At 50.1% G+C, this 27,004-nt stretch overlaps 1 protein-coding gene across 4 annotated transcripts in view; it reads right to left on the bottom strand.

Moving 5' to 3' along the window:
* HERC2 (HECT and RLD domain containing E3 ubiquitin protein ligase 2) overlaps positions 1-27,004 on the bottom strand; it is a 140,625-nt gene that overhangs the window by 102,303 nt on the left and 11,318 nt on the right. For 3 of the 4 annotated variants that reach the window (XM_081124748.1, XM_081124750.1, XM_081124747.1), the window contains exons 3-15: positions 25,675-25,789; positions 17,436-17,579; positions 16,325-16,544; positions 16,018-16,118; positions 15,247-15,403; positions 13,509-13,619; positions 12,710-12,881; positions 10,720-10,893; positions 9,173-9,361; positions 8,449-8,600; positions 6,097-6,254; positions 5,898-6,011; positions 3,635-3,886 (exon numbers count right to left, since the gene is read on the bottom strand). In XM_081124748.1, the coding sequence (XP_080980874.1) occupies positions 3,635-3,886; positions 5,898-6,011; positions 6,097-6,254; positions 8,449-8,600; positions 9,173-9,361; positions 10,720-10,893; positions 12,710-12,881; positions 13,509-13,619; positions 15,247-15,403; positions 16,018-16,118; positions 16,325-16,544; positions 17,436-17,579; positions 25,675-25,789 (2,059 nt within the window). The remainder of the gene's footprint in view (positions 1-3,634; positions 3,887-5,897; positions 6,012-6,096; positions 6,255-8,448; positions 8,601-9,172; positions 9,362-10,719; positions 10,894-12,709; positions 12,882-13,508; positions 13,620-15,246; positions 15,404-16,017; positions 16,119-16,324; positions 16,545-17,435; positions 17,580-25,674; positions 25,790-27,004) is intronic. The other variant, XM_081124749.1, reaches the window with a different exon arrangement.

Below are 27,004 nucleotides of genomic sequence, written 5' to 3'. Positions count from 1 at the left end.
TTCACTTCTGCGTGGGGATGTCCCGTTGTTCAACACCAACTGCTGTGAAGACTACCTCTGCTCCATCGCAGTGTCTGTGCTCCTTTGTCCAAGGTCCCCTGACTACATTATGTGGGTCTCTGTCTGAGCTCTCGGTTCTGCTCAATGATCCATCTGTCTATACTTTAGCCAACGCCACAGCCTTGATTGCTGTAGCTTTATAGTAAGTCTTGATGTCGGGTAGTGTCAGTTCTTCAAATTGTTTTTCCTTCAATATTGTTATAATCGTTAAAATCACTTTGTCAAGAAGGTGAAATAGCAGGAAAGAGAAACACAAGCATAAAGAAATAAAGTGGCAATAGATAAATACCTATCAATAATAACCTTAAATGTAAATGGGTTAAATGCTCCAGTCATAGGACAAAGGGTAGCTGAAAGGGTAAGAAAACAAGACCCAAATATATGCTGTCAACAAATATCCCACCTCAGAACAAAAGACTCACACAGGCTGAGGGTGGAAAAACAACTTCTGGAGGCCTTTCAGGGAGAGATGGACAGCAATACAGTCACAGCAGGGACTTTAACACCCCACTGACTTCACTGGATAGAGCTTCCAGACAAAAAAATCAACAAGGAAACAGTGTCTGTAAATGACACACTAGATCAGATGAACTTAATTGACATTTATAGACCATTTCACCCCAAAACTGCAGAATATACATTCTCCTCAACTGCACATGGGACATTCTCAAAGACAGGCCACATGTCAGGACACAAAACAAGTCTCTTCAAGTTCAAGAAGACTGAAATCGTATCAAGCATCTTCTCGGACATTTACACCATGGAATACTACGCAGCTGTAAAAAAGCATCCCGTACACTTTGGGACAGCATGGAGGGACCTGGAGAGTATTATGCTGAGTGAAATAAGCCAGTCAGAGAAAGACAAGTATCACGTGATCTCACTCACATGTGGAATCTAATGAACAAAATAAACCAATGAACAAAATAGATCCAGAGACACAGAAGCATGGAGCAGACTGACAAACCTCAGAGGGAAGGCAGGGGCGGGTGGATGGGTGTGAGACTAACCTAAGAACTTACATGCATATATGCATAACCCGTGGACACAGACAATAGTGGGGTGAAAGCCTGGCGGGAGGGGTAAAGTGGGGAGGGGATCAATAGGGGGGAAAAGGGAGACATTTGTAATACTTTCAACAATAAAGATAAATTGTTTTAAAAATCAGTTTGTCAATATCCACAAAATAACTGGCTGGATTTTCATTGGAACTGTACTGAATCTACAGATCAAGTTGGAAAAAACGGACATCTTGACAATATCCCCCCTTCCCATCCATGAACACAGAGTGCTTCTCCATTTATTGTGCTCTTCGGTTTTGTTCATCAGTTTTACAGTTTTCCTCCAGGACTGATCTACTTTATAACTGGACCTTTGTACCTTCTGGCCACTTCCACCCATTCTGCCCACCCTCCAACCCCTGCCACACAGATACAGAGAACAGATTGGTGATTGTGAAAGTTCAATTTCGAGGGGGGGGGGTATACATGTGCTTTAGATTCTACATATAAGTGAAATCATACAGTGCTTGTCTTTCTGGCTTATTCTACTTAGCATAACGCCCGCAAGGTCCATCCATGGCATCAAAATGGCAGGATTTCCTTCTTTTTTAAACGGCTGAATAACATTCCATTTTGTACACATGCCGCATCTGCTCTGTCCATTCACCCACTGACGGACACTTACGCTGCTTCCATGTCTTGGCCACTGTGAGTAATGCTGCCCTGAGCACAGGGTGCAGATGCCTTCTCAGGTTCTGGTTTCATTTCCTTTGTATATGTACCCAGCAGTGGGGCTGCTGGATCGTATGGTAAATTGTATTTTTAATTCTTTGAGGAACCTCCATACTGTTTCCCATGGTGGCTGCACCAATTACATTCCCACCAAGAATGCACCAGAGTTCTCCCTTCCCACATCCTTGCTGACTTACTGATGACAGATTTCTGAGGGGTGTGAGCTGATAGCGCACTGTGGTTTTGATATGCGTTTCCCGGGTGATTAGTGATGTCAGGCATCTTTTCATGCACCTGCTGGCCATCTGTGTATCTTCTTCAGAAAAATGTCTATTCAGATCTTCTGCCATTTTTAAGTTGGGTTATTTGGTTTATTGCTATTGAGCAATAGTTCTTTATATACTTTAGGTATTAACCCCTCATCAAATATATGATTTAGTATTTTCTTCCATTCAGCAGGTTGCTTTTTCATTTTGTTGACTGTTTCTTTATGTGTAATGTACTTATCGAAGGAATTAAAACCATTCACAGTATAAACCAGAACTGGCTCTAATTTTCTTTCCTAATCACTGCTTTTCACTGTGTTTTACCAACTACCCGCTTTCCCACTGGTCCTTAAACATTAAGACCAAATTCTGTATTGCACAACTTGGTCATTAAAATGGTCTCGCCGACCCTTCCCGCAATGGTCTCTTACTTGGTGTTCAAGACCATTGCTGGTGGTTCTTTGCTCCACAGGAAAAGCCCTGGTTTTAGGTCTGTCGTCTTCTCTAACACATGCCTTCAGTGCCATAACTTTCCGTCTAAGCACTGCTTTTGCTGCGTCCTACAAACTGTGGTAAGTTGTGTCTTCATTTCCACGTAGTTCAAAATTATAAAATCCCCCTTGACATTTTTTCTTTGGCCCGTGTGTTACTGGAAGCTTGCTGTTTAATCTCCATGTATTCTGGAATTTTCCAGCTCCCTTTGTTATTGATTTCTAGTTTAATTCCCTTGGTCTAAGAGCAGACAGGGTCACAGCCCAGACCATAGTCTGTACTAGAGAACGTGACATGCTCTTCATTAAGGTGGGTTTTCCTAAAACAAAATCGATTTTTCTCCCAAGTCAGACGATATAAATGTAAAATGCATTTTTCTAACTTATATAGTGCTAGCAAGATACTGTATTTTTGTATTGTTTAATAAATTTAACATGACTACCATGAGGGAGTGTTTTTAGAAATGTCAACATATAAAAAATAATTCAGCTGAAAAACTCTACTGTAGTAAGGGAAACAGTTCCACCCTAAACGCTTATCATAAGTTAACAACCACAACCAAAGGGACCGTATCAACAATCCCCTAATGACTCTCATAGTAACCTATCTTTGTATCTAATAAATGCAGCTGAGGAAGTTGATTTTTTTACTAAGTGAAGAAAATATAAAGAAGGTGGCAAATGAAATTCAAATATAGCTCTACAGCAGACCCAACACCATGCCCCACTGCGCTCCCACAGGCTCGGCAACGGCCACAGGGTGGCCACAGTGACCTCCCCAGACAGAAGCTGATCCCACGGTGGCCAGCTTACTAACTGATGAACGGGTGCCTGCCACAAGTTCTCTCCAATACTGGTGAACCGAATGAGTTTCAACTTGTTTGGTGATAATAATTCTAGGCCATGTTTTTAATGTAACAAACACTTTCCATTTATTCCTTATACCTGTCAAGCTGTGGGTAAGAGCCTCTACTGATGGGTCATTCATGGCATTTCAGGCAAAGAAAAGAAGAACCTGAAAACCTAAAAATATTACTAAAGAAATCCCCACAAAGAGTTTTAAAAGTTTACATCTAACACTCACCTTGCAAGGCCTCCAAGAGTTTGGGGTAACGGACGTGTTCCTCTGTTCCATGCCCGAGTCGCTGGTTGTCGCCTTTCCCCCATGAGTAGACTTGGCCGTCTTTTGTCAGAGCGATAGAAAACTGGCTTCCACACCGAACTTTGACGACGTCCAGGTCTTGAAGCTTTTCGATCAGCTTGGGTGTTTTGCAGCCATCACTACCCCCTCTGCCCAGTTTCCCGTAGTCACCGTCCCCCCAGGACCACACCTGACCTAAAAATACAAACACGTTTAAGTGACAATAAACTGCCCATCCTAATGAAACTTTTAAATGACTGACAATAATCAGTATAGCCAATAACACACGAATCGAGACCATGAACGTAGAGTTAACATTACGCAGGTAGTTTGGCCAAAGGAAACCTAGTTTATACTTCAGCTTAACACAGAAGCATTAACAAAAGCTCGGGTCTTCTCATTTAACTAAACGAGTAATGAGGACCTGACTCTAACTACCTTGAGCTTGACGACAGCGCTTCCACTACACACAGAACACAGAAGACAAGCTCTGCTGCCTCAGCCCCACCCAGGTGTGTCAGTGGTCAGAGTGTCGCCCTGATACGCCAAGGTGGCAGGTTCGATCCCCGGTCAAGGCACGTCCAAGAACCAACCAATGATGCATCAGTAAGTGGAGCAGTAGATCGATCTCTCTCCCCCCACCCCTTCTCTCTTTCTCTAAAGTCAATAAATAAAAATTTAAAATAAAAAAAGCTCCACTGCCTCAATCAAACCCCCATCTGGGCCCACAGCTCACTGTGTAGTGCACTGACCACTCTCAGGTCTCGTGCTACCACCAGTCAACCATATAATTACATTTACGGTAATGTTTAAGAGTTTCATAAAGTATTTCAATCACTCTGTAATGGACACTAAAAAACAATAAGAAATCAGATTAAAAGCTTCACACCAGGAGAGACAGAAGAGGCCATCTTTTCTCTGCAACTCCCAGAAGCAGAATCGCACTGACTCTGACCACATCTATCCCCTCGGAGGTGGTGGGACCTATTGGACACGAGGTGCCTGAAATGACCTCTGCTCTCCCACCACAGAAACTCCCAGAAATAAGTCAATTCTAATCTGCCTTTTGACCTCTGCAGGCAAGCGCAGGCTTACAGACCCCCAGCTGATTCTCACAGGCCACAGGAGTCCAAGGACAGATCCCAGACACTGAAAGGCAAATGCAGTTGAAAAGACCAGCATGAGCCCAGCCACATGGCGCAGCGGTTGAGCATCAGCCTATGAACCAGGAGGTCACGGTTCGATTCCCGATCAGGGCACAGGCCCGGGGTGCAGGCTCGATCCCCAGTAGGGGGCGTGCAGGAGGCAGCCAACTGATGTCTCTGTCTCTCTCTCTCCCTCTCTCTAAAAATCAATAAAAAATTTTTAAAAAATTATTTTTAAAAGTAGATTAAAACAACATGATTCTAACCATCAAACCTGACAAATGCACCCTCAAGAAGAGTAGAATGAGCGCCACCTGGCCAATCAACCCAAATACAGAAGAGCCGACAGTGCGCACACTGCAGCACACAGGCTCAGCACGGTTTGCCACCAGGACCTGAGGTGGCTCACCATTAGGAACCGCATTCATAACCGAAATGGTCTAGACCATCAATTATTCTGTTCTAACTCCTATTTTTCTGTTAAAAACTAAGATGGCCAAGTAGGAAGGATCTTGGCTGCAGACCACCCCTCTGGCTCTGGGCAACAGAAGTTCCAGTCCTGCGGGTTCGGGGGCTGGGTGAAAGGTGAAGTTATAAAATAGTCACGGGGACACAAACTACAGCACAAAGAACACAGTCAGTGATGCACAGGGAGGCAAAGGTAGGTTTACAGTTGCCAGTATGTGAAGGTTTATTCCTATATTATTATTAATTATTGTACTATTCCCGAAACTATAAACCTACTTTAGCCTTACCCTGTATTGTTATAACTCTGTGTGGTGCCAGGTGGGACTGGAAATATCGGGGGGACCACTTTGTAAAGTATATGAATGTCTAACCACTATGCTGTACACGGAAACTAATACAAAATACTAAATGTAGACTATAAATAGAGGCTCTAAGTGCTGTGACTCCTGGGTGTCCCCCGAGGGCACCTCGGTGCAGTCGCTTAAAGGATGGACAGCGGGGCAGCCCTGAAGGGTCCCTCTACTCCAAGGCTCCGCCCCAGGGGCGCAGCCCTCCTTCCGAGAGCCCACCCAGGCAGCCAGCGCTGCACGTACCGTTGTCCGTCACGGCCAGGGTCTGGGCGTCCCCACTCCCGCAGGCCACGTCGATGACCTTCAGCCCCTTTAGCCCCGCCACCAGCATCGGAATGGCCTCGTCCTCACTGGAGCCTGCAGACACACAGGGCCGTCGCTGCTGCAAGTCCCGCACAGAGGCAGCCTCCGCCCATGCACGGCAGGCTCAGCACCCACATACCGTGGCCCAGGCGGCCGTAGTTGCCCCGGCCCCAGGTGTACAGCTCCCCCTCAGCGGTGATGGCCGCGCTGTACGTGCTCCCACACGCGATGTGCACCACGTGCTTGCCGGCCTGCTTGCCTGAGAAAGCGGAGATCACCTTGGGCTCCTCCAAGGGCCTGCAGAGAGAAAGGAAGGCACGTGAATGCCCTTGAAGCATTTCCGACCAGTTCATTTATTCCCAGAGTGAATTTTTTTTTTTTTTTTTTTTTTTTTAATATCTTCATTGATTTCGGAGAGAGGAAAGAAGAAGGAGAGAGAGAGATAGAAACATCAATGATGAGAGAGTCATTGATCGGCTGCAGCCTGCAACCCGGGCACGTGCCCTGACCGGGAATCGAACCCCGATTGCCTGGATAATAGGTTGACGTTTAACCGCTGAGCCACGCCCGGCTGGGCCCAGAGTGAATTTTTTTCCGCTATGAAGGTCGCCAGACCGTTTCACCCTCTGGCTGACTCATGAACTGATTGAGGGATACAGAACTCAAGACTTAACACCTCCATAACTTTTATTAAAAGAGCACCCAAGGCCAAGCATGGCACCCAGCAGGAACATCAAGACAGTGTCTACTAAAGACAGCAGCTGTGTTCACAGGGGTGCAGGTGGCCCGTCCACACACCACTCAGCCACAGGGAGGAACCGACGCACCCAACAGCCTGGCTGGAGGGGCAGGGCCTCTGCCAAGGGGAAGAGCATCAGCTACAACTTGTGAAACGGCACTTACAGCCGACGGACCTGTGAGCCTCCCACAGGTGGCTGAAAGGTACACACACTGTTCATGCATGAGAAGGAATGAAGGAGCAGTATACCAACCACACTGCAACCTGGGCCACAAATACAGAGGAGGCAGGAAGGACTGTGGCACAGCCCTCTTAGCTGATTCTCCACTTTCAAGCCAGCAGAATGCCTTAGGCTATAAGCCAGAATGCCCAGAATGCGTCTGTGCTTGGCGACCCCAGCAGCCCCTCCAAAGACACGGCTTACTCACTTCGCGATCCCTAGTCTGCAAAGTGCAGAAATGCACAGGGGCCAGGAGGCTGCGCAGAGGCGGCCCAATGACTGGCTCTGGTACCACCTCTCCTCCTCTGTTCTGCCCATTTCAACACCCCCCCAGTTCCTCTCCACCTCCTGCCCTCTGCACTGATCTCTTCTCCTTCCCTCGACTCCTCAAGCAACAGACAAGTTAACCTAACACTTATTCTCAGCCTAATATTATTATATTACCAAATATTCCTGCACACTGCTATAAATAACAAAAGTGAAAAGTCTAAGCCTCCCCCAGGAAGCCCAATCCTCTCAGGTCCCGGGCGCCCCATGCCGATCCCAGCCCCTCCAGTCTGACAGGAGCGCAGGTCTACATCCTGTGCTGGCTCCTTTCCCTCCCTCGTCCCCGCTACCATTTGACCACATGTGTCTGACCCTCCCACGCTGCCACTTTGGACTCGTTCTGAGGAATGACAGCACACGCGTGTCACTCTGCTCTCTGCAGTGCGGGGTTCTTCCCATGGGTGTCCACCTCCCCCCCACAGGGCCACAGGAGGGTCCCCCCATGACTCTGTGGCTGACCAGTCCCCAATCGTGGCTCCGACCCCTGGGAGTGCAGCTGCACCTAAGGCCCACTCCCAACAACACTGTATGCAGGTTCCCGTCCTCAATAGCGGCTCCGTGTTTATAGCCTGGCATTCAGAACCACCTATCACCAAAGGCTTCCAGAGCCAGGCCGGTGAGGCTCAGTGGTTGAGATTCGACCTGGGATCCAGGAGCTCACAGTTAGATTCCCGGTCAGGCCACATGCCCAGGTTGCAGCTCGATCCCCAACAGGGGGCGTGCGGGAGGCAGCCAATCGATGACTCTCATCATTGATGTTTCTCTCTCCCTCTCCCTTCCTCTCTCTGAAATAAAAAAAAAAACATGTATTTTTTTAAGAAAGCTTCCACAAAGTAGGGTATTAAGAAACTATTGACTTTTGTACCTGGGAAAATGATACTATGGTTCAATTAGGAGGGAGGGGCCTCATCATGTTGAAGAAACAGGTGTGGGGTCTGCTCTAGAAACTCCATGGGGTGCAGCATGTGTAGCTAAAGTGAGGACAAGAGCTGGAAGTGCTGGCACTGGGGGAGATGTCACCCTGTGCTGTGTGCAGAGCACCCAGCAGCTAGCGTCACCCAGGAGGTGGCACCCTGGCAGCAGCTCCATCCCACCCCTGCATGTTGGAGCCACTGGGAAACACTGAGCCAAGTTTTCCTTTTCTCTAGATTTTGGACACAGCAACACCAAAGGAGAGTCGTCAGTTACAGAGCAGCCGTACGTACACGGTGTCCCCATGGCCCAGCCGGCCGCCGTCCCCGCAGCCCCAGGAGTACACCTCTCCAGTGGCGGCCAAGGCCAGGTAGTGATGGCCATCGGAGTGCGCGGCGATTTTTACAATGTTCCTGGAGGCTAGACCCTGGACCAGCTGCGGCGCCTGGAAGGGGAAACACAGAAAGAAAGTTATTAGCAAACAGCCCAGGAACAATGAAAACAGCATGACTCCCTTCCGTTCTGTCCCACGTGAACAAACCTGGTCACATAGAAAGGATGGGAGTTTCGGGGGTGGCCGGGCCAGCTGCTCCACACCCCACCCAGCACCAACACAGGCCTCCCAGTGTCCAACACAGTGGACACACAGCTCGAGGCGAGGAGCACTTTCCTCTGACAGGAACGAGCCCGCCCCAACCTGCCACCATCCCCAAGAGGCCTCCGTGCTCCTGCCTGGCCCACAGCCCAATGAGTTTGCACCCGGGAAGCCAGCTTACGAGTGGGAGCCACCTGGGGAGTGAGTGCCACCGTAAGGAAGCCTTGATCTTGGCAACCAAGAGACTCTGCCTCACAGTTGTGACAAAATGATTATGATTAAGATTTTAAAAGTAACTGATAAGACACAACGAACAGAGGCTCTAACTCTTCAGAAGTAAACAACTTAGGGTCCAGGCCTCTGTCGCATCTACAGGATAGACTCGCCCGCCCGGAGGTGAGGGGTGCACCCGGGACACCCACCAGCGTGTCACTGTTGTAGGCCTGCGTATACACGCGGCCGTTCCGCGACAGGATCAGGAAGCGCTTCTCCGCACAGGCAATCTGCGTGACGCCCAGGTTGGCCAGGCCTTTACTCTGGATGGGGCCGATCACGTTGGCGTAGCATTTCCAGCCTATCAGCCCCCATCCTATGACTTCCTGCAGTGACCCCTGAGGCAACAGAGTAAGGAGATACCATCTTTACAGCAGCAGAAAAATGTCTCTCTCGGTCATAAAAAAGGATCCTGGAGGCTGGCGTGACACTGAGACCCTGCGGGTAAACCGAGGCACCGCCAGATAAAACAGCACGGACAGAAAGCTGATTCCAAGCATCAGAGCACCTGGTAACTGTCATCCCACCTGGGTTCACAGATAAGATAAAGGGGCTGAGTGGTCTTCTCCACAATCTCCTTGTCAGAGCCCATTGGAAAGCAGCACACGTGGGCCTTACACACATTTCTAAACGCTCCCACCCTACCAGGTACCACATCGCACCGCAGCAGGCAGAAACCCAAGCACCGGGGCACAGGACTTGGAGACAAGTGTCCCATGTTGGTGGGATGAGAGGAATCAAGCCACCACCAGCACCTTGGTGGTGACCAGCTCGTGTGACCCCATGTTGGGGATCCCACAGGCAAGTGGGCACACAGGTGAGTCACCGCACACCACCTGGCTTCTGGAGACAGCGTCCACCAGCAGGAGGCGGGCTAAGAAGTACGTGACACACCCACACGTGGAAGGCTCGCTGCTCTGAACACATGAAGGCAGGGCTGTTTACTGGCACAGAACGCTCTTCAGTGACACTGTTTACTGAAAAACAAGTCACAGAAGGAATGCCACCAGCCCCGCCACAGCCCACGGACAGGGACGTGAGACAGGAAACAGCAGCAGCAGCACATAGGAGGGGAGGACACAGGGCAGGAACATATAGTACGTCTCTGCGTTTAACTTTCATTCTGAACCATGTTCATGTTACTCATTTGGGAAAAAAAGCGACTAAAATAAACTCTCTTCAGATTAAAAATGTTTAAAAAAAACCTGGATTCAAAACTAGGATCATTCTTTGCGGCCCTGGCAACATTCCCTGTCGCTGCATGCGAGGCAACAGTCTCCTTGTGGACGCCATGGGGCTATGCTGTGAAGACCAGATGCGACCACGTGTGGGGACACGGCCCGCTTTGCGCACACAGGCAAGCGTCACCGCTCTGAGGAGCACTGTTAGCACAGCCACGTTTGCGCTCCCCGTGTATAGAAAAGGCTTGGGGAACTACCTGAGGAAGGCAGGGCGGGGGGTGGCCATGTAAATAAAGAAGAGATCTCCAGGGATGCGCCCCGAGTGTGGACCCTGGGACACTGTGGGGGACAGAACCCTGTGGGCCTCAGCCCGCTCAGCACTGGGTCCAGGATCACCCTGCTCTGTGCACATATTAAAAAGCTCTCAGCGAGCTACCCCTACACCACACGGGCACACGAGCATCTGGGGCAGCACTAACTGGGGGGTCTGAGAACAACAACATGGTCACACACACCTTGTGAGATGTTGGAGAGCTGCACAGCGGGGGCATGCAGGGCGTAGCCAGGCGGTCGAGGTGGGCCATCACAACCACGGCGGTTTGTCGCAAATCGATGGCGAGTTCGCTGTCTTGCGGAAGAACCAGGTACCTGAGAAAACTCTCGTTGGGGCTCAGAGGGCCAGACAGCAGCTGGAAGAGAAGCACAGGCATCTCAGAAACAGTGGGAAAGAACGCAACGCGCCTTAACATCTCTTTGGATTCTGGTCTTCACAGTGATTCGTTATCGGTGTATCTGCTCCTCTGGCCGTCGCCTGAGAAGTGTCTGCCCGGCCAGTGTAGCTCAGTGGTTGAGCATCGACCTATGAACTAGGACGTCATGGTTTGATGCCTGGTCAGGGGACACAGCCGGGTTGCGGGCTCAATCTCCAGCAGGGGGCGTGCAGGAGGCAGCCGATCAACGGCTCTCACATTGATGTTTCTCTCTCTCCCTCTCCCTTCCACTCTCTGAAACCGATAAAGACATTTTTTTTTTTTTAAAAAGTAGTGTCGCTGATGCACGGACAGGACCCCGCAGCCTGACTGACACACTCAGGGCAGTGACACAGCCCAGCACCGCAGGCTCCCCCCCGCCCCCCCCGAGGACCGGGGAGCACAGAGCAGGCCTCCCAGGGACACAGACTTCACCTCACCTGCCTTTGGAAACTGACAACAGAAGCCACTTCTTTTCACCCAAAGACTGCGTCCCTGGAGGACCTGATTCATCTGCATTCCATTAATCTAGGTCTGTGGGCAGGGCAGCCTCACGCTGCAGACGGCATGGGGGAGCAGCACCAGGCAGGAGCTCATGGGACGGCTAAGTCTCTCCAGAGGAGACCCGCAAAATCAAGCCCACGCCTCTAAAGCAGCAGGGCTGCCACAGGTCAGGGGGCAGGCCTGGGTGAGGGCAGATGTGCTCGGCCACCGGCCTGGCCATCCTGGGACAACTGAGGTAACAAGCTGCACATGCTGCCCGCACACAGAAGGGCCCACAAAGTGAGCCACTGTTTTCTTTTTTAAAGATGTTCTATTGATTTTTAAAGAGAAGGGAAGGGAGACAGACAGAAACATCGATCAGATGCCTCCTCCATGCCCTCTACTGGGGATCAAGCCCACAACCCGAGCATGTGCCCTGACCGGGAATGGAACCGGTGACCTTTCGGTGCACAGGACTATGCCCAACCACTGAGCCACACCAGCCAGGGCAATGAGCCACTCTTTTCAAAGCTCTTTCCCTAATAATTATTGAGAAGTGTGCACTTCAGACTCGGCACTGTGCTTGCTCACACAGCTGAGGTGTTCTCTTTCTGGCAGGGGGAGCACAGGGGAGGGAGACTCACTGGCTCCACTGCGCAAGGTCATGTGTGCTCTCTCGGCACCGAGTGCGGCCTCCTCTGAACCAAACACATGCTACTTCCCCCAGCAGCCAGGCCTCAGCCCCGCACTGCTCCCCATTATCACTGCACCCACTAACTCGCACCCACGTGGGGGTGAGCATGTCTTCACTTCTTCCACAGCACCCTCACCTCGCTGCCCCCCACAGCCAAAGCACAGCATGAGGCGGCTAGGAACCGGCAAGCACTAAACCCACCAGCAGAATGCACAGCCTGGTCAACAGGCAGCAGGCCTGTCTCTGATGGCGCAGGCTGATCCACGTCAAGAAACATATCCCGTTACATGCGCATGCAGAACGCAAACACAGCCCCACAGCCACCTACAAGCAGAGTGGGCTCCGGCCACTCCTTAGCTGCTTTGGAGAATCCTAACATGCTGTGGGATGTTCCACCACATCGCCTGTGACCCAGCCTTCGACTCTCCCTCCTGTCCCACACCTGACTCATGGCTGGAATCACCAAATACACGTCCTCACTACCAACACCCACCCCCAGGGACATGTGCTCTGGCCTGTTTACAGAAGTCTAACTTGAGATAACAGAGTTACTTATTTAAGCCTCACTGGGACACTTACAAGGGTGTCGCCCTCCGTGTGAGGGGCATCTTTGCCGCAGAGCATGTTCTGGAACCGCTGCAGCAAAGGGAGGAGTGGGGCACTGGTGCCCTGGGCGGACCGCTCGTTGTCCGTCTCCTGCGCCCCACTGTCCCACAGCTGGAGCAGCAACAGGATGGCAGACAGCATTTGGCTGAAAGAGAAAACAGCTTTATTCTCTAGAAAAAATATTAATTTTTTTGCCATGGTCTGTCAAAAACAAAAGCAAACAGCAAAATAAAATAGAAGGAATACTTTAGATTTGAAAGGAACTAAAAATATCATCAAAACAATTATTGGCAGAAAATAACTCTACGCCCTGAGTTTAGCACAAGACATCCACCTCCTGTGGATAATATGAGATCAGTTCAGAAGCTCAAGTAGCACTTTCTACAGGGAATTTCTAGGACCTTAAATTAACGGAATAAAAGTCATTGCTTTAAGAAAATTAAGAGGAGCCCTGGCCGGTGTGGCTTGGTTGGACCGTAGTCCCACACACCAAAGGGTCACGGGTTCGAACTCCGGTCTGAGCACATAAGGGAGGCAACCGATCAATGTTTCTCACATCACTGTTTCTCTCCCCGGCCCCCTCTAAAAAAGGAAGTGAAGAAAAGCTAAGGTCCCAGGTTTTAAAGAACACAGCGCCCTAGAAACGGTTCTCTGATCACAGACCACACCACATACTGGCCATGATCACAAATTATTTGGTGAAATGCCGGGAAATGCGGCAGGGGCTCCGATCCAGAGGCATTTCCACAGCGCTCAGCCGCGCAGCCCTCACCTCAGGGTGCCTCTCTGCACAGCCAGCTCCAGCAGGATGGCCAGCGCCAGGTGCTGGTCCTGCAGGGGGATGCTGCCCGGCCCTTTGGTGCCTGGCGTTCCGTGAACATCCCTGAAAGGACAGCAGTGGGCCAGGAACAAAGTCAAGTCAGGGCTTCAAGACAGCATGCTGACAATAACCCTAAGATGTTAATTACACTCGCTCCCAAAGAGAAACATATTTTTAATATTTAGAGTCGTTTCTGAGACTTGCTACTAACACTTCATCAGAGATTTTAAAGTGTACAATGAATATGTAGAGATTGTAGAGATGTTTTAAATAAGAGCATCAGTTCAGATGCTATAAAATGATTACATTAGAAGACATTCCAAGTTTCTGTACAATAAATTGTTTATAACATTACTCAAATCGTGAGTAGAAAAACATTAGGTCTGTTTCAACAACAGGAAGGGCTATTAGAGGAGCAACAGTCCTCTATGGAACGGGACAGGGATCCACTTCTAGAACCGCCCGAGAACCTGCAGGCAATATGCCTACGCTTGCTCTTATCTGTGATCAAAGAAATAATTCTAACTTCCCTTGTGCCCCGGTAATAAAGAGCAAGGCTTCCTAACCCGAGGTGGGGAAGGGAGGATCTTCCGACATCACCATTACAGCTGAACTTTGGAAATAAATTCCGAGCTTATTTTCAGGGCCCCAGCCTGCAGCACCCTGGGGAGCCAAGTTGACAGCCCACTGGCACTGAGACCACAGGTGGCCCTGCTGTGGGAAGGATACAGAGTGACCTCGGTGAAGGGAATGCGGAGACCTGCTTCTCTCCGAGTTGCCTTTGTGTTGAATTCTGCACTGTGTGTACGTGTGTTCTATTTAAAAACCATGACCAAAGATACGTAGCCCTGAGACCAGAGTTCACATTCACTGATTCACATTCAGATCTTTCATACTGAAAAGACTAGGTACAAGCCCTGGCCAGGTCGCTCAGTGGTGAGAGCATCCTCGGTACACCAAGGTTGCAGGTTCAATCTCTGGTCAGGGCACATACAAGAATCAACCAGTGATACATAAGTAAATGTAACAATAAGTCGATGTTTCTCTCTCCCCCTGCCCCCTAAAATCAATAACTAAAAATTTCAGAAAGAAAAAAACGCTCTATGCAGATTTAGATTTCATCCTGTGTAGCTGTTCAACCCCACGCTGTCTACTGAGACGCCATCACTCACAGGGTGGAACCCACACTTTCACTGGGAGGCACACAACAGGTGCTCGAACGCTTGATGAATGACTGAGCCCCACATCCTAGAGTATGCGAAAAAATGAATTCCAAAAGCATCTTTCATTTTCTATCCCATTCAGCAGGACAGCTTCCTGGGTCCAATCAGGCTGTGCAAACTCAAACATGTGAAAAGATGGAACCACAGAGCTGAGGGGTGCTGAAAACACACCCAGGAAGCCATCTACTCAATTTCTTAGCTCTAAAGAGCAGGTGAAATAAGAAGTACAACCGTTACAGAAAGCCATGGGGATGCAGTCGGTGGTACTGTAATCAATGCGCATGGGCCAGGCGGGCACTGGACACACCGGGGATCACTGAAAAGTGTATGACTGCCTGACCACTATGCCGTACCCCTGAAACTAACTCAGAGTAATACTGAATGTCAAGTGTACCTGGAAAATAAAAAAATTAAAGCTACAAAGAAGGTGAGATGTGTTCACGCAGAAAGATGCAGAGAGAACTCACCCCGTCACCACGGACCTGAGGAACCGGGCCGCTCGCTCCACCACCTCCAGCCACACGGAGGACACGGCGCTCTCGTCGAAGAGGGAGGCCTCGGGCAGAGCTCGCAGGGCGTCCAGGGACTCCTGCAGCAGCTCACTGCAGAGGTCAGCGTCCTCTCCTTCACATGCGGGGGGGGGGGGGGCACCGCTGACAAGAGCCACGCCCCGAGGGTGCCACTGTCCCATTTCCAACCCCCTCCCCTCAGTGAGCCACTGCGAGAACTCAACGCTCAGGTTTAATACAGATGCCCCCAAAGTCAACTCTGCAATTTGACGCTCACGTGAGCAAGTCTAACTTCTTATTCCCCTAAAAATAAATCTGCCAAGACCCTGCAGCGGCTGTTACACTGGTTTTTAAGAGCCCCGGCTGGTGTGGTTCAGTGGTTAGAGCATCAGACCTCGGACTGAAGGATCCCGGATTTGATTCCGGACAAGGGCATGCACCTCGGTTGCAAGCTCCATCCCCGGCCCACACTGGGGCGTGTACGGGAGGAAACCAATCAATGTCTCTCTCTCTCTGTGAAAAGCAAGGGAAAAAATATCCTCGGGTGAGGATTAAAAAAAAAAAAAAAAAAAAAGCACAAACCCTCTTGGTCAGACTCTGAAGCCTGTCATTACAAACAAGGCCAAAGAGGCAACCACAGCGTGTGGAATCAGCCGAGGCCACATGGGGGCCACAGGGAGCAGCCACACCTCCTGAGCGCGGGACACAGAACCCCATGGGCACACATACCTGACCGCCAGGCCCTTCGCAGGAATGCGAAGGCAAAGGACAGAGCTGCCCGGGATCCAACTCTCGCCAGTCCTTCCACTCCTCTGCCTGTGGGCCGAGAGCTGCAGGGACACACGGGGGGCTCGTCAGTCAGAGGAAAGGGCACATACCAAACCCACTGTTCAAATGATACAACATCCAGAAGGGGAAAGAATGCAGTTCCACAGAAATGAAAAAGGCCCTGCACCGAGAGCCTCAACTAGACTTTCCGGGCCAAGAAGCCGGGTTTCTGTCTAGCGGGTTCCAGATCCCCTCTTCCTGCTGTTACCTTTTTTTGTCCACAGAAGGCAGCGAACCGCTGCTGCTCTTCCACTTGCCACGGGCATTCTCCTGGAGCCCGGTCCGGCTCAAGGCGATAAAGTAGCGCTCCAGGACGGCCAGCCGCCGCTTCAGCCTCAGGGCGGACAGGGTGGTGGTGGCCGACTGCACAGCCAGGGCTTGCTGCTCCTTAACCAGCACCGAGAGGCACTCCTTCAGCTCATTCACATCTGGAAAACAAGGCAGGAACAGGTCCAAGCTCTCAGTACCTTGGGCATGGTCTGTCACCTTGTTAATAACAGATAACACCTGAGTGCATCTTTGGTGGCAAACACAGTTTTTTTGGTTTTGGGTTTTTTTTAAATATATCTTTATTGATTTCAGGGGGGGGAGGGGGAGAGGGAGAGGGAGAGAGGGAGAGAGGGAGAGAGGGAGAGAGGGAGAGAGGGAGAGAGGGAGAGAGGGAGAGAGGGAGAGAGGGAGAGAGGGAGAGGGAGGAGAGAGGGAGAGGAACATCAATGATGAGAGAGTCAGTGATCGGCTGCCTCCTACCAGGGATCAAGGCCAAAGCCCGGGCATGTGTCCTGACAGAGAATCGAACTTTGATCTCCTGGACCCTAGGTCAGCACTCAATCACTGAGCAAGACCAGCTGGGCGGGCAAACAGTTTTAAGCACTGTACACATACTAAGTGATCCTCACAGCCACCGTCAAGGTGGCACTTACTGCGTGTGCCTTTTATAGGGGAGGAAACGGAGGCACAGAGAACTCCCCACGGTCACCCAGGTAAGGAGGAATCATGGGTGACCACTGTGGGCCACCACGGTGTACTGGGTGTCTGCAAAAGCTGCATAAGTGTCGGTAACAGGAAATTATACAGACTGCAGGTCCAATTCCTGGTCAGGGCACAGGCTCAGGTTGCCGGCTTGGTCCCTTCCTCTCTCTCAAATCAGTAAACGTACCCTCAGGTGGGGATTAAATACAGGCTGAAACTACACTGTTATGACGTGTGGTTTACTACAACAAAAAAGTTTTAGGTGAGACTTTTAAAATCCCGTGACCAAACAAAGGCAGTCGGTGGTAGCTGGAAGGCCTCCCAGAGCGGGGTCTCAGGGGGCGCACCTGGCTGCCGGCCCCACACCCAGCTCTGCAGCACCGACTGGGACCGGGGCGTGGGCGCGGGAGCGGGCGCAGAGTCGCCGTCCTTCTTCTCGCGGTCGTTCAGATCCTCCTTCCTGGTTCCACTCTGAGGGTCAACGCCATCATCTGAAAATTTAAAAAAATGTCTTTTCATCTACAAATTGCTTTTCAAAACATAATATCCACTTGTCAGCCTCTCTGAAAATACCCCTCCCAGAAACGGAGGCGAGTGAGAACGCGGATCGCTAGCTGAATGTCTGGTCATTTTTTTAAAAATTCCATGGCCCGGTCAGCATGGTTCAGTGGTTGAGCGTTGGCCTAGGATCCAGGCTATTGCAGTTCGATTCCCGGTAAGGGCACATGCCCAGGCTGTGGGCTCAATCCCCAGTCAGGGGCGTGCGGGAGGCAGCTGATCAATGATTTTCATCACTGATGTTTCTCTCTCTCTCCCTCTTCATCCCTCTCTCTGAAATCAATAAAGACATATTTTTTTTAAAAAAATTCCATGAAGCATCACCCTAACAGGTAGAATGAGGTTTACAAAGACATGACTCGCCCACTGGCCCTTTTAATAAGAAATCCGCACAGCACTCAAGTTCTTCTTTGAAGCATGTCTTCCTAAATATTCCATCAGTTTCCTACCACCTTTGACAACCAAGAAACGTAGCCTTTGGCAGTTACCCACTTGAATTTCACATCAACTGTGTTTAGCCAGTGACTCCCCAATGCTGGCGTGCCCACGGGAAGGGAGTGTGACTGGAAATCACTAGCTCTACACACCACCTACTCCACCACCAGCAGAGAACCTCTGCTGAAGGGGCCGGGGCCGCCACCACCGAGGGAGCACCAGCGCCGGGACACAAAAGGGGAGTCGGGAACCATGACGTTAGGGCATCGACAACTGAAAGCTTTAGTCAAGAACGAATGTCAGAAACCCCTGGCACAGCAAGTGGAGAGCGAGTTCACCTTCACCTTGATGAGCAGGCGTGTCCCGTCCCAGAAGGCTCTTACTAAAGTTATTTTCTAAACGACACAATTAGAAATGCACATCTCATATTACAAATAGTAAGGAATACCTAAAAATATATGAAACCAACAAGGGACAAATATTCAGGCAACTCTTGCATTCTGCAGGAAACACATCAGACCTGCAATAGCAGGGCCCCAAAGAGCTAGTGCTATAGAGATACTCAAACTCATGTTTAGAAAAATATAAAACAATGAAATATTACCGTACACTCAGCAAACTGGCAATTGTTAGAAAGCTAAATAAAAGCTCCAAGACAAGATTTTCTTTTTCTTTTCTTTTTTTTTCTTTTTCTGTGCCCAAGGACACTATTTCCATTCATTTTTAGGGAGGGAGGCGGGGGGGAGAGAGAGAAACATCGATGCGAGAGGGACACATTGATTGGTTGCCTCCTGCACGCACCCGACCAGAGCAGGGATCAATCAAGGTACGTGTCCTTAACCGGGAATCGAACCTGCGACCCTTCAGTGCTCGGGCGGATGCTCTAACCACTGAGCACACAGGCCAGGGCAGGAACCCCACGTGTGGTCAGCATCCGAGGGGGAGGCAGTCTTGTGAGACAGAGCGAACTCCAGCAGTTAAGTGTCAGAACTGGACTGAGTTGCTAGTACTCAGCTGGCATCAGAACAGCTGGTGTGGGAATAGCTGGTGAAGGAGCCACAGAGACAGAGTGGGCGAGGGAGAGACAGAGTGGGTGAGAGAGAGACAGAGCGGGTGAGGGAGAGACAGAGACAGAGTGAGTGAGAGAGAGAGACAGAGCGGGTGAGGGAGCCACAGAGACAGAGCGGGTGAGGGAGAGACAGAACAGGTGCAGAGAAATGACATGCACAGGGTGAGCATTTACAGGTTTACAGCTCTAAGCATGTGCAGCAGGGCTCACTCTTGTAATATTTATTTACTAATTTCTGTATTATTTTCCATATGAACAACCGTAAACCTTCTTTTGCCCCACCCTGTATCTGATGTCAGAAAAACACACTACCTGAATTCAAAGTTACCTAATTGGGCGCTGGCTGGTGTGGTTCAGTGGTTAGAGCGTCGCCTGGCACACTGAAGGGTCCCGGGTTCAATTCCCCAGTCAAGGGCACATACCTGGGCTGCAGGTTCGATCCCCACCCACCCAGGTTGGGATGCAAGAGGGAGGCAACCAACCAATGTGACTCTCTCGAATTGACGTTTCTCTCTCCCCCCCTTCCTCGCACCCTTCCACTCTCTCTAAAAATCACTGGAAATAATATCCTTGGGGGAGGCTTAACAAAAGAAAAAAAGTTGCCTAATTTGGATAAAAGCTGTAATTAATACGAATGGTTGTGATTAAACTGGAAAGAAGAGTGGCAGAGAAATAGAAATATGCATGCAGAGGGCAAATGTTCTATCCAGGGAGTAAAGTCATTTTTGTCTTAAAGAAAAACGTTTGCCCGGCTGGGCATGGCTCAGAGGTTGAGCATCAACCTAGGGTCCAGGTGACCGGGGTTCAATTCCCGGTCAGGGCATGTGCCCGGGTTACAGGCTCGATCCCCAGTCGGGGGCGTGCAGGAGGCAGCCGATCAGTGACTCATCACTGATGTTTCTATCTCTCTCCCTCTCCTTTCCTCTCTGAAGTCAATAAAGACATATTAAAAGAAAAACGTTTAGTTATGTCAGAACAGGAGAGGAGACAGCAAGGCACTGAAGCGCGGGTAGGGTAAACTGCGAAGACCTGAGGGCAAGGGGACTTCATCTCAATGTGTCAGAAGGGACAGAGTGGACCAATGAACAAAAGTGTGAGCTCTTCACGCGCAGGCTGCGCTTGCTCTGGGGCCCAGCACGGCCAGTCTTGCCCCCCGCCCCGCCTCCTCGGACAGCGTCTGATGCCATCTCCCCAGGATCGGCTCTAAATCCTGAACTATAAACCTGTCGCAGTGTTTTACACACAGGTGTCTCTGGCCCTTCCTGGGTGCCCAGAACCACACACTGGCTCCCACAGCATGGGAGTCCTGATGCAACACCCACCAGCCGGAGGAGGGCTGGAAATAAAACGCAGTCGGTTGGGATGCGCTATAGTCCTCTATTAGCTCACCGCTATCATTAGAGCCTCCCTGTGCTTCAGGCCACAATCCGGGAAGAGCTAGCTAATCAGAAAGACAAAATTAACATTCCCAGATTCACTCCGTGCAAGGGGAATGTTACTTAAACACACACACTGCGGTCCCAGGACTGTGATGGCCCCAGGGGTGCGTCCAGGCCTCTCTGCTGTGCTGTTTTAACCAACACAGGATAGCCCCCCACCCTCACAAAAGATTTTGCTCCCTGAGGTCCTGACACTGCTGCCAAGTGTAATCACTTCCCCAGAGCCCTGAGTCATCACCTGCTTCCTCCCTAAAGCTAACAGCCAGAAATGGGGCGCGCCAACCACGCACAATGGCAGGGCCTCCCTGACCTTCCGTCCTGAGGGCAGGACTCCTGTAGGAGGGGACATTGCCCTTCCAGCAGGTGGCAGGCTGACTCCTGACTCCGGGGTAGGGGGGAGCTTTCTGTAAAGGACTCAGAACCGAAGCACTGAGAATGAAGCGAGGGGGACAGAAGAGCTGTGGGGACTTTCACTGGGTCCCGGATGCGGCACGTGCTGGGGTTTGCATGTAGATTTTTCTGAGGAGCACACACACCAGCAGCTCTCCTTGCCTCTGGGTCTCTACCTCCTGCACAAAGGGACTCACATGCTCTCTGAAAGGCACCAGCAGTGGGACCTGGAGCTATTAGCAATGCATGTGCCCAGGCCAGTGTGAAGGCACCCACCCAGGGGGGCGGTCATGGGTGCCTGCCCAGGTGCTCCAGGGGACCCTGGTGAACACAGCTAGGAACCCCTGGGCTAGGGGATCAGAATTTAACCCTCTCAGTTCCCACGGCCAGGAGGATGGGCTGACCCCCTTTCCTCACACTTCGGACCCCCCTCTGCAGTGCTTTTTGACTTTGGTGTGTAAAGGTGTCCCCTGGGGCATGTGTCCACTGCACCAGCAGGCACGGCCTCAAGCGCCTGGGCACTCAAAGAAGCACACATCCCTCCAGTCAGCCCCACCCTCCTGCTCCCTGCTCACCACCGTCACCCTCACACCCACACCCAGGTCTGTCTCCCTGGATGCCTGTGCCCGCGTCTCCACTGTGACCCCAAAGCCCAGGCCAGGACTCCCCAACTTCAGCACAAATCACAGGAAACGCTCCGCCCTGACCTCCTGCAGCCCTGGGTGTGGGTGACATCCGGCGTCTGTCGTCCTGTCCTCTGCCTCCATATGGGAATGACTTTTATGCCCAAGTCATCATTAGTTACTTGGGGAGACCGGCCACAAAAAACGTTTTACACCCTCCAAAGGAAAACTATGAAACCAGCAGCAAAGTGCCAAAGACACAGGATATAATGGAAATGTCCAAATTCCAAAGAAATGGAAAATTTACCTCTGAGCTCTTAGAATCTAAACACGTAACTGAGGAATACTGATTAGACCCACCCCAAAAAACAGAAAAACTGAGTCAGTCACCACACGTATGTGACTGTAGAGAATGGAAACAGCAATGGAACCTCTGGAGGCCGGGCTTCCAGTTCTAGCTCTGCCCTGTCATTCTGCAAACTGCAGCCTCCATTTCTGGGTAGACTTGAGGGTTAAAGGAAATAACGTCAAAATGCTTTCAAGAAAAGATACAGCAGCTAAGCAAAGTACTGACTCATACTGTTTCTACTATCTGCATAGATTGACAAGGTTTACAATAAATGAAGCAGCTCGTGATCCTTAAACTCTTCAGACAGGGCCACCCCGAGACAACGGATAAGCTCAGCACATCATTTTTTTAAAAAAATTTTTTTTTTAATCAATTTCAGAGCAAGGAAGGGGGAGAGGGAGAGAGAGAGAAACATTGATGAGAGAGAAACATCCATCAGCTGCCTCCTGCACACCCACTGCTGGGGATCAAGCCCACAACCCGGGCATGTGCCCTGACTGGGCATCGATCCGGTGACCTCATGCAGGCGACGATGCTCAGCCACCTGAGCCACACAGGCTGGGCTCAGCACATCTTTCCTCACTTTCCCTCCGAATTATAAATACAAACAACCCTACAGAGGGTGTTAAATGAGAAACGTTCCCCTGTAAGGCTGCATCTGGCCTTTCTTTGTGCAGCAGGCCCCAAAAGGAAACACAGAAGCTTACTGGGGAGATGTACCTTTCACTCCTCACAGGTGGGACCAGGGAATTCTCCAGGGGATTGCAAAAGAGAGGAAAGTTTATCCCACAAGGAGTGCCAATTACTAGAAGCCACTCTCCCAGAAATAAAGCATGAAGGGATCGGCCTGACAACAGGAGAACCGAGCTAGGTGCCTGGCTGTGGGAGACGGTGCAGGCACAGCCCAGAGGCAGCGCAGGTTGGGTTCCAGAGCACCAGAGTCAAACAAGGGTCACAGTGAAGCCAGTCACAGGATACTGTTTTTGGTTTCCCAGTGCACATAAAAGTTATGTATAGTCCTGGCCAGTGTGGCTCAGTTGGCTGGGTGTCGTCCTGGGCACCAAGAGGTTGCTGCTACAATCCCCAGTCAGGGCACATGCCTGGGCTGCAGGCTCGATCCCCAGTAGGGGACATGCTAGAGGCAGGTGACTGCTGTTGTTCTCTCATTGATGTTTCTATCCCTCTCTCTCCCTCTCCCTTCTTCTCTCTAAAAGCAATAAAGACATATATTTTTAAAAAGTCAGACACAAGCGGCACACGTCACTCCAGGGCTACATTTACATGAAGTTCTACAACAGATAGAACTCACTGGCAGGGGACGAAGATCAGACCAGGGGCTGCCTCTGGGCGGGGGCAGGGAAGGGGCCGGGGTTCCGAGGGAGGGGAACGCTGACCAGGTTGAAATTACACAAACCACATTTCTCACAACCTGTGGACGAGGAAGCACACAACAGATGCACTTCATTGTGCGTAAATTGCACCTTAAAGACAAAACCTACACTGAGCTGCAGCGAGTTAATGACACACATGAAGTGTCACGGGAGCCAGGAAAGTGGCTCCGATGGACGGATGGACAGAGCCAGGGAGCCGCGAGACACCCAAGTGCAGAGAGTCTGTGGAGGAAGCTGGATGGGTGTGCGGCTGCTCACTGTATCATTCTGTTGTCCTGGGTGTGTGGATATTTGCACAATAAAGCACGAAGGGGAAAGGAATGACTCTGGAAGGCAATGTAACTGGAAAGACATACTCCTGCTGTTCCAACGTATTTTCACATGGACACTATCCCAATTCATTCTATGAAGAGGGAAAAACTACTTTCTAAAGTAATATTTTGATCCATCTTGATGGCTCTCAAACTGTGGGACTAACACACTTCAGCAGTGGGTCTCCGGTGGGACTTTTCAATTCTACAGGCTGGGTGGGGACAGGCATCCATTTATTTTATCTTTTTTATGGTGTTTTTTTAAAACTGACTTGAGAGAGAGAAACATCGATGATCCATAACCATCAATCGGCTGCCTCCTGCACACCCCCTACTGGGAATCGAGCCCACAACCCAGGTATGTGCCCTGACGGGGAATTGAATTGGGGACCTCTTTTTTTTTAAAAAAAATATATCTTTATTGATTTCAGAGAGAGGAAAGGAGAGGGAAAGAGAGAGAGAGAACCATCAGTGATGAGAGAGTCATTCACCGGCTGCCTCCTGCACGCCCCCGAATGGGGATAGAGTCCACAACCCGGGCCTGTGCCCTGACCGGGAATCAAACTGCGATCTCCTGGATCCTAGGTCGACGCTCAACTGCTGAGCCACGCCGGCCGGGCGAACGGGGGACCTCCTGACGCATGGGAAGATGCTCAACCAACTGAGCCACACTGGCCAGGGTGGGCATCCGTTTTATTTTTAAAGCCTCAACAGTGATTGTGACTCACAGGCAAAGTCAAGAACAACTGAATGATGGAGTCTCACTGAGTTTTCACAACTACAAACCTAAACTAGAGTGTTCCCTGGCCCTGCAAACTGAAGGGTCCCAGATTCAATTCTGTCCAAGGGCACATACCTCGGTTGCAGGCTCGATCCCTATTGGGGCAAGTTCAGGAGGCAACCAATTGATGTGTCTCTCCCACATCGAAGTTTTTCTCTCTCTCCCTTCCTTCCACTCTCTCTCTGAAAAAAATAGTGTTCCCTGGTATTTCCCTGCATAGACAACAAGATACAATAAAATAAGGGGCCAAGTCCCGTCCACAGGCCAAAGGCTTCCAAAAGTGTTCTACACACTCCCACAGGAGAGTCATACAGGAAAAATTTAAGGAACAATTACACTCAATCTTTTAACAATCACTGTTTATGAAACAAAATAAATGAACAAACAAAACAGAAATAGACTCTAGGTACAGAGAACTGACAGTGGCCAGATGGAAGGGGGCTGGGGGATGGGGGAAAGGATTAAGACGTGCAGTATGCCAGCTACAAAAGAGGCACAGGGACTTAAGGACAGCACAGGGAATGCAGGCAACGATGCTATGATAACTACGTATGGTGCCAGGTGGGTATGAGACTTGTCTGGGTGGCCACTTTATGTTATATAAATGTCTAATCACTGTGCTGTACACCGGAAACCAAACAAAACTGTACATCAACTATAATTAAAATGTGTTTTAAATTTTTTTTTAATAAAAAATAGCTTTTTAAAATCACTCTTTATGGCTAGCTGAGCAAGGCATACTCAAAACTTAAAAGAAGAAACATAAGCCTAGCCGGTGTGGCTCAGTGGTTGAGTGTTGACCCAGGAACCAGGAGGTCAGGGCACATGCCCGGGTTGTGGGCTTGATCCCCAGCAGGGGGTATGCGGGAGGCAGCCGATCAACGACTCTCATCATTGATGGTTCTCTCTCTCCCCCTCTCCCTTCCTCTCTCTGAAACCAATAAAAAACACATTTTTTAAGAAAAGAAAAAATATGAAATGACATGTCTATAAGCTGCAGAGGAGACTTTGGGGGGGCCCACAGTGAGGGGTCCTGCAATGAAAAGGCCTTCAATGCACACAGGACAATGAAATCCAGGTAGCTGGTAACACTAACTACCATTTACACAGCAATCCCGAAAGCGAAACAAAACTTCAGAGTTATGCTCAGACCTTATTTCTTCAGCACATCCCACAATTTCTATAAAATGTGATTTATGAAGGTCTTTACAAAATGAGAAACACTAGTTCAGGCACTTACCTTTTCTAGGGGGAAGCTCTCCACTCTGGGTGAGTTCTGCCCCGGTGTATACGATTTCTCCATCTTTGACCATCTCATTCCACAGACCGCAGAGTCCATCTCCCGTGAACGCAAGCTGGCAATGATAAAGATGAACTTACAGCGTGACCACATTCACAACCGAGTCTTACATAATGACACAAAAAATCCCACTTCCTCTTATTTATTCAACCATTCAACGTTTAATAAAAATTACCCCAAGAACCCAGCCGGCTGTGGCTCAGCAGCTGAGCATCAGCCTAGGATCCAGGCAATCGGGGTTCAATTCCCGGTCAGGGCACATGCTGGGGCTTCGGGCTTGATCCCCAGTCAGGGGCCTGCAGGAGGCAGCCGATCAATGACTCTCTCATCATTGATGTTTTTATCTCTCGCTCTCCCTCTTTCCTCTCTCTGAAATCAATAAAGATATATTTAAAAAAATAATAATTACCCCGAGAAAAACAGTTAAGTGAAAAAGGCACACAGCACATAACTGTATATACTATGTAACTGTCATGCAAGGTACAAGAAAAAAGACACGCAAAGCCCGGGCTGTGGGAAGGTGGGGAGACAAACCGGAAACAAGTATTAACCCGGGGACACAGCAGGGGCTGCGAGTGGGAGGCAGTAAAGAAAGATTGACTGAGTACACCTCACGTTTTCACTTCTAAAACACACAAATGATGTCTATCTTCGAAAGTTAAAATTAAATCATAAGAAAACAAAACCTATAACTGAAAACAAGCAAATTAATCAATTATTATTATTTAGAGAGAAACATGGATGTGAGACTGAACCATCGATAGGCTGCCTCCTCCACACTCCCTTCTGGGTATGGAGCCCAAAACCCAGGCAAGTGCCCCGAGCGGGAATCGAGTCAGCGACCATTGGGTGCACAGGATGAATGCCCAACCCACTGAGCTGCACCAGCCAGGGCTGGCTCGGCTTGAACCCTTGAGACCTGCACTAACTGAACGTAAACAAGGAGCTCCTCTCTACACACACACACTGAATGCAAACCCAGATTTCCAGACCACAGCAGAGTGCTCAGGGCTAGAGACTGCAATCTGGGTCTGGAGGAGGTGCCGACAGCCAAGGAAGGAGAGTGGATTACCGTCCTGAGCCCCCCTGCACACTGGGATGACCCCAAGGTAGCTGGGGTTCAGGAACAAATGTTTTGGGGTTCAGGCCAGGTTGAAAGGCCTGGTGAAGATGAAAAGTTTAAAGAATAAGCCAAGGAAGAAGTTCACTTGGAAACAAGAATTACTGCCACCACCCATTCTTACTTGTTTTGTTAAACCTCCCTGTAGGG

This window comes from Miniopterus schreibersii (genome assembly GCF_964146895.1).
Source record: "Miniopterus schreibersii genome assembly, chromosome: 22".
NCBI lineage: Eukaryota > Metazoa > Chordata > Mammalia > Chiroptera > Miniopteridae > Miniopterus > Miniopterus schreibersii.
The sequence above is the reverse complement of the archived record's forward strand: the minus strand, read 5'-3'. Positions and strand labels throughout refer to the sequence as shown.